This window comes from Crocuta crocuta, unplaced genomic scaffold (assembly GCF_008692635.1).
Source record: "Crocuta crocuta isolate KB4526 unplaced genomic scaffold, BGI_CrCroc_1.0 scaffold143, whole genome shotgun sequence".
NCBI classification, from domain to species: domain Eukaryota; kingdom Metazoa; phylum Chordata; class Mammalia; order Carnivora; family Hyaenidae; genus Crocuta; species Crocuta crocuta.
The window spans coordinates 1192467-1205330 of record NW_027529175.1 but is presented as its reverse complement, the minus strand read 5'-3'; the positions used below and the strand labels follow the sequence as shown (position 1 = coordinate 1205330).

At 41.3% G+C, this 12864-nt stretch overlaps 1 protein-coding gene across 1 annotated transcript in view; it reads left to right on the top strand.

The window, feature by feature from the left end:
* Positions 1 to 12864, top strand: part of MRTFA (myocardin related transcription factor A) — a 99182-nt gene that overhangs the window by 54455 nt on the left and 31863 nt on the right. The window contains 1 exon segment of the mRNA XM_077757930.1: positions 3350 to 3415. Coding sequence (XP_077614056.1) covers positions 3350 to 3415 — 66 coding nt within the window.

Sequence of the window (12864 nt, the reverse complement as noted above, 5' to 3'; positions counted from 1 at the left end):
TGGGAGGGTTGTGCACCATATAAAACAGTACATTATCTACAGTCAGATTGTAGCAATACCCGAGATACTACTGATACAGGGTGAATTCTTACTTGAATCAAGAACTTGGTCAGATTTCAGATAAGCATGGAGTTCACTGCTGAGAGAGGACTGGATGGAATTTTCAGATAACTGGACTTTAATTTCATTTAGTTTTACAGATGGAAAGATTTATTAGATAAACCTCCTTCTTTGAGCTAGGCTTGTTGTAAAAACAAGAGGTAAATTGGCCTTTACTGTGTTCTCCATAGAAAACTTGAATCATAGACTTTTTGCTCTCATGAAGCAACAAGTCTTTCAGTCAGGAAGTTTGTATTATATCCCTGATGGCCCTGTATATAGATGAGTATTTAGGATGGCTGCTGATTGATATTTCAAACTTATTTTTGAATGATGGCCAGACTTTTCATTAGTTATTGTTTCTTTGAAGTGTTCAGACTTCTTAAATTGTATTTAGATTTCTCTATTCTCAGAAATCAAATCAATTTGTTGTATTTAATCATTTTCTGGGGCACCTGGGTGGTGCAGTTGGTTGAGCATCTGACTCTTGCTCTCTGCTCAGGTCATGATCTCATAGTTGTGAGTTTGAGCCCCACATTGAGCTGTGTACTGATGGCGTGGAGCCTCCTTGGGATTCTGTCTCTCCTCTCTGCCCTTCCCTGCTTGTGCTCTCTTGCTCGCTCTCTCACTCTCTCTCAAAATAAATAAATTAAAAAAAAATTATTTTCTAATAGCTCATCTTACACTGGGCTTTACAAACACTATGTATCAAAGATGACAGATATTTTCCTTTTTTCCTCTTACTTTTCTTTCCTCTAAGGAGATGAATGGCATAGAATTAAATTCCTACACCGTAGAACCACAAAGACCTGGAATGAATTCTCATGCCAGCACTTTAGAGCTGTGTGACCCAATGCAAAATTTTGAAGGTCTGATCCTTAGTTTCCTTATCTATAAAATGGAGATAATAATTGTACCATCCTCGTGGGGCTTTTTTTTTTTTAATTAAAATAAGTCACTTAACAGGGTCTGACACACAGCAACACTCAATGACTCCTAGCTATTAACTATTTGCATTTTATTTTTATAATTAATGTTGCTGCTAATCTATGGTTCTAATCTATCTGAAATCAAATTCTCAATTTAAATTTATTTTACTGAAGTATCACCCAAACTCCTTTGGCCCTGGCCTGAACCATACATTTTCCTCAGTCCCTTTGTCTGTCTCACGAAAGAACCCACCCAGGTGGCCATGCCTGCTGTTTCTATAGCTTCTGGAAGACTCTGGAGAAGCAGAGAAGTAAGGAACCCAAGGTTTGGAGTGAGAATGTTTGGGTTCAAATTCTCTTGCACCTCTTATTATTGGGATAATCTTAGGTACATTACTTAGTCACGCTGGGCCTTATTTTTTCTACCTGTAAAATGGGATTAGTAATGCCCATGTTTCTCCGTAGTGGGGTGTTAGATAGAGTAAATGAATTAAAACATGAGAGGACATCGAACGATGTTTGGCACAGAGCACATCTTCGATAAATGTTAGCCAGTAGTGTGGCTGTTATTTTATCCATTTATTTTGCAAGGCTTTAAATGTTAATTTGTAAAAAATAATAGTTATAACCTCTTGATTAGATCTCTCGGACTATATGTATTTTCATTTTGAGATACAGTTCAATTCAAGAAACAGTTATTAAATGCTTACTGTGTGTTAAGTGCTATGTAGGACATATATTAATAAGATATATTCTCTACTCTCCAGGAGTTTATAAACTGGTAAGAGAGATCACTAAATTCAGGGGCTAACTATTATACAGGGTAAAATATTACTATACTTTCTATAACAGATAAAAGGTAGTTGCTAGCGGATCTAGAGTAATTCTGCCTGCTGGGGAGTCGGGAAGGTCAGATGGAAAGGGTAGGCATTTCCAGGTGAATTGAATAAACAGTGGGCCAGTATATGATACTTGAGGAAGAGTCGTTAGACAGCCTTGATTGGGGCACTTACAGTGGGAGAAGTACGCTACAAAGGACACAAGCCAGGGAGTGCTCAGTGCAACATGGCAAAACTGTGGCACCGGTAACTTCGTAAGAGGAGGAGTGTGAGGGAGGTAGAGGAGTTGAAGTTGGCTCAAAAATTTTTAATACTAGTTTAGGAGTCAAGGAGAAGAGGGCTTTGCAGATAGTGCTTCTGTTTAAAGAGAGGAGGATAGAAAGTGGGTTAGGTTTTTGGGAGAAGGACACTTTCTACTTTGGACGTGCTGAATTTGAGATATAGTCAGGAGCCTAGAGTTCTGCCATTCTTGGAAGCATTCTTAAAAACTACTCTATGAATGGAAAGGGCAGGTATCAAGGTCATGTGATTCCTAATAGATGCAGGTCTCCCTCACATGTGACTTGCAGAGACCTTATAGTTGAAGACTTAACATGTAAGGGGACTCTCCCTGGCTCAGGGGATCCTCCTAACCCTCCTTCTTTGAACATTTTTCACACTTAGCCTTTGAATGCAGGCTGTGCCATGGTCACTCTGTGTGATGTGTGGCGGTAATACCCTTTAGGTTTCATTGGCATTTGAAATAGAGATTACTGGATTTTAACTTTATAAAAATTCCTATGGAGTTGTTTCATTAGGTGATTAGAGTAGAAATAGGAGAAACACTTGTCGCCCTCTCCTAGCCGGTATGTGCTTTGACTCATGTAGCTTGGTGGTTTCACCTCAACAGAAAAAAGCTCTAAATGACAGTAAGAGGAAGAAAAGAGTTATATTAATGGTAACATGTTTTCTGGCCGAGAGAAATGCATTGCTCACTAAAAATAGGTATAATTTTTAGTTACAAAAGAAAAGATTTTACAGAGAGCCAGTACTTCCTGATCTATGTGAATACTGTGTCTTCGCTGGACTCAAGATGGTAAACACATGCTACCAGGAAGACAGCGTAGACCATCTAGAAAGCCTTTCCTGCTGGGTGTTGGTCCTCATTATATTTCCTTTGAGTTAAGAACTTGTGTTTTTTTAGTCTTAGGAGGAGGATACAATGTTGTAGGAGGTTTTGAGCAAGAGGCAAGACTTTGGTACTTTGTGGATTGTTATCGCCCTGCAAGACCCTTCGCAACTTCCTCTCGCCACCCACAGCAGAATACGGAAACCCTGCTGTATCAGGCCACTTCTGCAATTACAGACAGTCACAGTTAAAGGGACCCTTCTTTCACACTACACCCTTCTGTTCAGAGACCTTCTTTGCATTTGAAAATGTGTCTTTTGTGGTGGAATGCCCAACTGAGCCTCCTTCTCTCCTCTCTCTTTGACACCCTGCAGTGCTGCAGTTGAAGCTCCAGCAGCGCCGGACTCGAGAAGAACTGGTGAGCCAAGGGATCATGCCGCGTAAGTGCCTCTCTCTCTCAGCATTTGATAGAGTTGCGTTTTCGACATAGCTTGCATTGCCTAGAATGCCGTGGGAAGGATCTAACAAAACAAGGCCAACAGATTTCATTTGTCACCCTCTTTCTTGTGCTTTTCCACATTCAGGGACTTTCAGTCACTAGTAGTTGACTGTCCTTATTGATCAAGTTCAGTGAAACAAACAGCGTTAGGTTTACTGGTACCATTGAACCATCCTTAGCTTTTGAATTGCACCTTTCAGGGGTTTCTACTCCCTGTTACACTTCCCTTTATAGGAAAAGCACATCTTGAGCTGGGGTTTTATGAGAAAGAACCTACTTCTTGCATGTGTTTTGCCTTAGGTGTTCAGGTTCTTGGGAAAAGAGAAAACCCTTTTCCATCTGGTATTTTGAATCAACTGTTGTTTTCTGTAGAGGGAGATTATCAGATACCCTATGGCTGGCATGGGTGTGATGGTGCATGATGGGGTTCTTGCAGAGCTGGGCTTACCGGCTGCTCACCAGTAAGTGTACAACTCAGTACATCACTAGGGGAGAAATGAAACCAACACTGGAATTTGTTAGAAGTAAAAAAATTTGCTTTTAATACCAACAGCATTATAAAGTGGAAGCTGGAACCAGCAAGATTTTCCTCTTTTTGACATTTCTTTTTAAGTCATCAAGGAGAGCTTACGCTCTCCTTGCTTTCTTTTGTCTTGTGTGTTCTTACTACTTGGACACACCCTAATGAAGTTTTAAAATTATATAAATAAATAAAAGGAAAGAAAAAGTCCTATAACAACTTCTAGCTTCATAGACAGAGAACTGATGTTTTTCACCTTAATGCAGCATTGACCTGCGGCCACTGTATTTTCCTAATTTTCATTCACTTACTCATTCAGAATATTTGAGAACCTATATGTGCCCGTTGATGTAGCAAGATAAATCCAGCTCCTGCTCTCAGGATTTTTATGTTTAAAAGGAGAATAGTGATAGTACACAAGGAGACAAACAAGATAATTTCAGAATATGGAAATTACATAATTTCTAAGTTTGTTACGACATAAGTTAACTGGTTGGTGTCTTAACAAATGATAGAAATGAGACAGGGTTACTTTGGATAAGATGGTCAGGGAAGACCTCCCTGAGGGGGAAATACGTGAGCTGAGGTCAGAAGGGTGAGATGGAGTCAACCGTGCAGAAGCAGGCAGAGAGCCAGGGGAAAGGGAGACCAAGTGTAAGAGCCTAGTGCAGGTGAGAGCCTGTCATGTTTGAAACCATCGAGGAAGCCAGTGTGGCTGGGGCCTGCTGAGTGAAGGAAGAGCAGACCAAGTTAAGATTGGCAAGGTGGGCGGGGCTAAATTGAGGGATTGTCAACTACACCGGAAGAGGTGGCTTTTATTTTAGGTACAATGTGAAGCCATTGAAGCCTTTTAAGCAAGTGAATATGGGATTTGATTCATGGCATGGTAATGGCAGGTCCATTTCTAAGAGCTAGAACCATATAGCAGGTGTAAGGGATCTGAGATCTATTTCTATCCTAAGCATCAGCCAGGAACTTAATTAAGTCTCAAATTCAGCTTCGAATTTACTGCAGTTAACTACCAAACCATTTACCCACATTATACTGCTATCTTCTCTGGCTTTCCAGTGAAGAGCATCCCACCTCCACTCCTTAAAGAGTCATATAGAGCAGATGGCTTGTGCAGTGGATCAGTAATATGATGAGGTGGGGCAGTGATGTGCTTTACAAAAACACTCCAGATCTGCCTCTCTGTAAACCTTTGCAGGGGGACAGGTCACTCAGAGTCTCATCTCCTTGTCCCTTTCACCAAGGGCATCATGTGTTTAATGTATTCTTTGTGCCCAGGGTAGTCTTAGATGAAAGAAATATGGGGCAAGTTGCCTGCCCTCAAGACATTTAACAGTTTATTTGGGCAGCTAAAATTTACCAGCGCACAAAATAAAGAGCAATTCAGCATCCTGTGGGGTGCTGACTAATTACAGTACTAGCTGAGAGCATAATACTACCTCTCAGGATCTGTAAGATGTTCAGTGTATAAAAGCCTTGCATTATTCCACTAGTCTTTCAGTTGGTACCAGGGGCTACTGTAGATCACTGTTTAATATGATTTATTGTGTACAGTCTTCCTGTTTAGCATTTCTTGTAGTATTCTATGTTGTTAAGACAAATAAATGATGTTTCACTTACTGCGGTTGCTTATAGATTTCCCTCCAACTGCACTGTGAGCTCCTTGAGAAAGTACCTTATTTATATTCCTGTCAATAGTGCCAGTCACTGAATGAAGGAATCAAGACATTCGGTTGTAAAGTGTGATACGTGTGTATGTGAAGGACAGACAGACACGAAGAAGCAGATACTAATCTGTTGCAAACTCATTGGAATTCTGGAACAATACTTCTATCAGGAGTGCAAGTTCTGGGGCCCTGGGTGGTTCAGTCGGTTAAGCGTCCGACTTCAGCTCAGGTCATAATCTCATGGTTCGTGGGTTCAAGCCATGCATTGGGCTCTGTGCTGACTGCCAGCTCAGAGCCTGGAGCCTGTTTCAGATGCTGTGTCTCCCTCTCTCTCTGACCCTCCCCTGCTCATGCTGTCTCTCTCCCAGAAATAAATAAAACATTTAAAAAAAAATTTAAAAAGGAGTGCAAGTTCTAAAATGTTTTCAATATCTAATTGTATACTCTGTGTTGTTCTCTGTATCTGTGAAGTGAGAATAATTGCCCTTCCTGTAGGATTAGAGATGATCTGTTTTTGTGAGAATACTGCATCTTTCTCCTACCAGGAACCACCTTCAGCTATGGACACAGTCTTGGTTTTCAGCTTTTCTAATGAAGGAAGTAGGTAGCAAACTCTTAGATTATGGGAGTTCTAGAATGTTGATTCCTGGGAATAGTTTCAGGTATGACATTCTCTGTTCACCTGTGTACCTGGTGATACATGGATAGGGTCCTGAGCTCACAAAGATGAGGTTCATTCTTTTGTTTTGTTTTGTTTTGCCAACCTTGCATCCTCTGAGTGAATTCTTCTTCCTTACCGCAGTCCTGCGCTCTCTACCTTAATTCTTGTTGTAACCTCCCTGACCTCCCTACCACCTACTGCCATCTTCCACCAGCCCCACTTCTCATCTTCCACTGTACATCTTTCAAAGAAAATCTGAGCAGGTGCTGGAGACAGCTTGTAAATGACCAGCAAGTTGTTGTTGACTATTGGAGATTTGGAGACCTGAACAAGTAACATCTGGTTGGAAGGGCCCATTTCTTTCCCATCTTACTGGCCTGAGGAGTTTCTGCAGTGTGTTTATATGTAAGTTTGCTGTACAGCTTAGGAAGTAGGTAGGTCCTTGAACTGGTGGAAAGGAGTGGTGTAGTCATGGCTGCATTCTGCCTCATCATTTCTGTGTTTATATCTTTTATCAAGTTTTTCTCATTCCAACCTTATTTATAGCGCCGGGAAGAAAACCCACCCACCTCAACTCCCAGAATACTCCTACACAGTTCCCATGTAGGATGGCTCTCAGTTCAGACAGTGTATCTGTAGGACACCATGTCTTCAATGGCACCCTTTGCCCTTAGGGTGGTTGAGGTTCTCTGCATGTCATTCTAAGTTGGAGTATGACCTTTTGTAAAGTGCAAGGAAGGAAAGAATCTCCCAATTCCTGCATACCTCCCACTGCTGCTTGATGTGCTCTGTTCATGGCCTCTAAACTATGGGGTATGGAAGTTGGTTTCTGATGTGTTTTTTAAACAGGATCATTTCCCAACGTCTGTCATTCTCATCATTAAATGTGTCTCAATTTCAACACTATATAAACCCTACCAAATACAGAGTGCCAGATAGCAAAGGATTACATATTCCAGGCCCTGAGCTTTCTTTAATAATGTCTGAAGCATCGCATATCTTGAGGGAAAGGAAAGATGGCACAGATAGGAAGCTGATGTTTAAGTCCGAAGAGTAAGCCGAGCAATGCTGCTGTACCCAGAGTGAAGACTCCTAGAAGAGATGGGTCATGTGTGGTACACTTTGTTCTCAAACACAGCTTCCCCCCCAGCCTTCCTTCCTCTGTGACATTTAAAGGTGTACAAGGTCATAAGGTTTAGGTGAAAATTAAGAAAAATGTTCTGGCAGTGAGAGCTGCTGCAGAGGAATAACCTTTTAAAGGAAAGCATGGACATTCTCCTGACCCTCAGACAACTGAGAAAAAAGTTTCCATCTTTCTGAATATGGAAAGAAGAACTTTATCTGCTTCTTCCTTCTTAGCCTTTTGTTACTCTATTGTAAATCCTTGAGAAAAGCATAGAGTATAGCATGTTTCTAATGCTGTAGTTAACTCTCAGTTCATTATTTTCCCGTGTGCATGTAGTAGAAAAAGCTTGGTACCTTGGCAAGCATATGAAGAAATCAGTTTTTGTCCTGTAGATTCTCTAAGAACCTTGTTCCATTGCTTGAGTGAGCTTGTTTTTTCACTTTGTTTTTTATTTTATTTAAAGTTTGTTCATTTGGGGGCGCCTGGGTGGCTTAGTCGGTTAAGCATCCGACTTTGGCTTAGGTCATGATCTCGCGGTTCGTGGGTTCGAGCCCCGCGTCGGGCTCTGTGCTGACTGCCAGCTCAGAGCCTGGAGCCTGTTTCAGTCTGTGACTCCCTCTCTCTCTGACCCTCCCCTGCTCACGCTGTCTCTCTCTCTCTCTCCTAGAAATAAATAAAACATTAAAAAAAAAAAAATCCTTAAAAAAAAAAAAGAAAAAAATAAAGTTTGTTCATTTGTTTGAGAGAGCAAGCATGAGCAGGGGAGGGTTAGAGAGAGGGAGAGTGAGAATCCCAAGCAGGCTCCGCACTCTTGGTACAGAGCCTGATGTGGGGCTTGAACCCACAAACCATGAGATCATGACCTGAGCCGAAGTTGGAGGCTTAACCAACTGAGCCACCCTGGTGCCCCCTATTTTTTCACTTTATATGGCATTTCTGTGCAGCCAGCTGGTGCCATTGGTGACACTTATCCACTGAATGGTTAGAAGAATCCAAAGAGTGTGAAGGTAACATAGTCCAAAGAGGCCAGCCACTTGGTATCAGTCCAGAAGCCTCTCAAACTACCGAGCCCCTGAAGGGTGCTCAAACATGTGGCTAAGTGAAAAGATGGACAAATTGGTCTGTTGTGACTGGATCATAGATCTACAAATAGGCCTTGTGTATCTCACATTGAAACTGGAAAGAACAGTTTTATGTAATGAGGTCCCCCCACTCTGTACTTTTAATAAACTTTGCCATATCTTGACTCCCTAACCTTTAGTTCTGCAGCTTGATACCTTTGTCACGATTCAGCTGTCACTGTTAGCCAAGTGACACACATAGAGACCGTGTGGCCCTGTTGTAGCACTCACAGCTTATCTGTCAGTTTACTGGGCCCCAGTGTTAGCTGACGATCTCCTGTTCCTCTGATTATAGCAATCTCTGCACCAAAAAGAAATTTCTTTTTTTAAATTTCTTTTTAAGTTTATTTATTTTGAGACAGAGCGAGAAAGAGAGAGAGAAAGAGTAAGGTAGGGGCAGAGAGAGAGAAAGAGAGAGAGAGAGAGAGAGAGAGAAAGAATCCCAAACAGGCTGTGCACTGACAGCAGCCCAGCATGGGGCTTGAACTCACAAACTGTGAGATCATGACCTCAGCTGAGATCAAGAGTCAGACACTTAACTGACAGAGCCACCCAGGCATCCCAAGAAATTTCTTTTAAATTCTAACAAGAAATTTTTCAATGGCTTCAAGTATCAGGATTCATTACTATGATCCCTTTGTCTCCAAAGCTGAATTTCTTCTTAATAATATTTTTATTTGGGAATTGTTACTTATATTATTCTTTACCAAATGTACAAACCGAGTTCCCAGATTATTTTTCTCTAGTACAAATGGACCAAATCCATTTTGGTAAAGCTCTTTTAAAACTAATTTTTGTTTTTGTAAACCCTAAGAGGATAAACCAATCTCCTGAGCCTCAGAGTTTCTTGTAATGAGAAAGAGGCTATAATTTAACTTTGTCATCTAGTAACTTGGGGATGGCATGGGATCTTTTCCCAAGTTACTAGGATTCAAAAGAACTAGCTTCTAGACCAGTCCTGTACAATAGCATTTTCAACAGTGATAGAAATATTATGTAACACTAGCCAGGAGCCACAAGAGATGCTGAGCACTCAAAATGTGGCTAGCTTGAGTAAAGAGCTATTTTTTTTTATGTTTATTTATTTATTTTGGGGGGGAGAGAGAGAGAGCGCGCGCGTGCATGCGTGCATGTGTGCACACACTTACGCAGTGGAGGAGCAGAGGGAGAGAGAGCATCCCAAGCAGGCTCCATGCTGTGAGCACAGAGCCTAATGTGGGGGGTCAATCTTATGAACCATGAGATCATGACCTGAGCCGAAATCAAGAATCGGATGCTTAACTGACTGAGCCACTCAGGTGCCCCAAGAGCTGAATTTTTAATTTTAATTAATGTAAATTTAAATAGTACTGTATGGCTGGTGGCTATTGTATTAGTGGAGTTTTAGACCTTACTCTGCCACTTAGGAACAAGGTGACTTTGGGCAACTCTGTTACCTTTCCTGAACTCAACTTCTACTTTTATAAAAAGGGAATAATAACCCTTCTTAGCTACCCACAGAGTTAGTTTGGAAATATGAGATGATGTATTGTTCATGCTTTTGAAGTATAGGCACTGTTATTTTCAAGAATGAGAGGACCATTAGCTTGGCTCTATCTCTGGAAGCAGTACACACACACACACACACACACACACACACACACACACACGCATGCACATCTTACTAATTTCTCTCAAAAGCAGTGTTTGGGAACAGGAACTAGTTTTCAATAAATAACCTTTCTTGCATTTTCCTCCTTACCCACAGATTAAAAAACAGTTGTTGAAAATCGTGAAGAGTCAAAGAACCACTAGCCAACATGGTCTCCTGTTATGACTATTCCCATTTTGGTTGTATGTTAACAAGACTATCATTTTATTAGCTTGCTCTCTCCATGGCAGTGAATGTTTCTTTTTTAATCTCTCTTAAAACAAATGAAACAAGGGGGTTGGAATAATGTTTTTTAAAATTTCTGGGCAATTTGCCAAGAGATGGAAATGTTCACCAGCGGGGACACAGAAGTGATTTCAGGGGAGATGAGGGTCTGGTTTGAGGCTGAATTGCCCTTTTCTTTTTAAAACTTAGATCTAAATTGATAAAATTACAATCTTCAGGGAAATGTCATCTGTCTTGCTTTTTAAGTGAAGTGTTACAGTGTTTAAGGATTCCGTCTCTGGCTATTTTGTAGATTATGAATCCAGGTGGGGGCAGGGATGAGCACAGATCTTCCTGCTCAGCTGGGCCTCAGTCATTTCCCAGTTGCTCTAGTCCATTTGCGAGTTGCTAGAAGCTATATGGCAATCTCTGAACTACTGTCCTTATAAGCCAGAGCCATTTGGCCAAGATGCATTCCACATCCCTCTCCAGTAGGAACTCAGAAGAGGCACTCCCCACACCCCGGTTTTTGCCCACTGCCTCTGGTCCAGTCCATGCCCTCCGGCTCGTGCTTCTTTTATTTTATTATTTTTTTTATTAGAAATTTAAAAAAAAAAATTTTTTTTGGAGAGAGGGGCAGAAGGAGAGAGAGAGAAAGAGAAAGAGAAAGAATCTTAAGCTTGACATGGGGCTCAATCCCATGACCCTAGGGTCATGACCTGGCTGAAATCAACATTTTGATGTTCATTTGACTAAGCCACCCAGGCACCCTCATGCTTCTTTTAGATGCTGACTTTCAGAAATGTACATGTGATCCATTTAACTCTTTTTTTATTTTTTAAAAAGTTTTCTTTATTTATTGTGAGAGAGAGAGAAAGCATGAGTAGGGGAGGGGCAGAGAGAGGGAAAGAGAATCCCAAGCAAGTTCTACACTGTCAGCACAGAGCCCAATGTGGGGCTCAAACTCACGAATGGTGAGATTGTGACCTGAGCTGAAATCAAGTGTTGGACAGTTAGTGGACCGAGCCACCCAGGTAGCCCCCATTTGGCTCTTTTAGATATATAAATATCTTTGTTTGAAAGAGCTAGTTGCCTTTTTTTTTTATTAATAAAATGTTTATTGATTTACTGTCTGAGACAGTGAGGGGTGGGGGAGGGAGAGTGATCAGAGAGCAAGGGAGAAAGAGATCCCAAGCAGGCTTCACGCTCAGTACAAAGGCGGAAACTGGGCTCAGTCGCATGAACTGTGAGATGAAGAGCTGAGCCAAAATCAAAGAGTTGGATTCTTAATGTACTGAGTCACCCAGGTGCCCCTAGTTGTCTTTGACACATAATTGACATATAACATTATATTAGTTTCAAGTGTCCAATATAGCCTTTTTTTTTTTTTAATTTTTTTTAGATGAAGTGAACCCTGCCTAATTGGGATGATGTTTCTTCAGCTTAAAAGTGTGACCCTTTCACTGTAGTTCAATGTCAAGTTCACATGGCATTTGAGAAATACCAGGGTAAACATGTGTCCTAGGATTGGCATTAATCTGCTCCCTAAATCTGAAGCTGAGAGAATACTGTGTCAGGCACATGGCCTCAGCAATCTTCTGTCTCAGGAGACCAGCTGAGTGTATCACTCCTGGGTGTTATATGTTGCGTTTCTTTTTTTTTTTTTTTTTTTAATGTTTTATTTATTTCTAGGAGAGAGAGAGAGAGACAGCGTGAGCAGGGGAGGGTCAGAGAGAGAGGGAGTCACAGACTGAAACAGGCTCCAGGCTCCGAGCTGGCAGTCAGCACAGAGCCCGACGCGGGGCTCGAACCCACGAACCGCGAGATCATGACCTAAGCGAAAGTCGGACGCTCAACCGACTAAGCCACCCAGGCGCCCCTATATGTTGCGTTTCTGATAGATGTCACTGACCTCATCTCTCTTCCTGCTGTTATAGGGTTTATTCTCTCAGTGGTTAGTGACTAGCATCAAACCTCCTCCTTGGCCAGTTGGTAACAGATCCTAAAATAGGACTCTAGAGTTAGTTGTATGTTCATGTTCTGAGCATATTCATTGTTGAATTCAAGGAAGAATTTTCACAAGAAGCTCTGTGTACAGGCCATCAAAAGTAGCCTTCTTGATATGAGTTCTTGATGCAATTTAATATCCAAAAGTACAGTAGGAAAAAGGGAGGGTTCTGGATGGCTCAGCTGGTTAAGCATCCAACACTTGATTTCAGCTCAGGTCATGATCTCACAGTTAATGAGTTTGAGCCCCACATCAGGATCTGTACTGACAGTGCAGAGCATGCTTGGGATTCTTTCTCCCTCTCTCGTGCCCCTCCCATGCATGCTCTCTCTCTTTCTCAAAATAAATAAAAACTTCAAAAAATGTATGGTGAGAATTTAATAATTTTATTTATTAATTTTATTTAATAATTCTTGAAGTGTC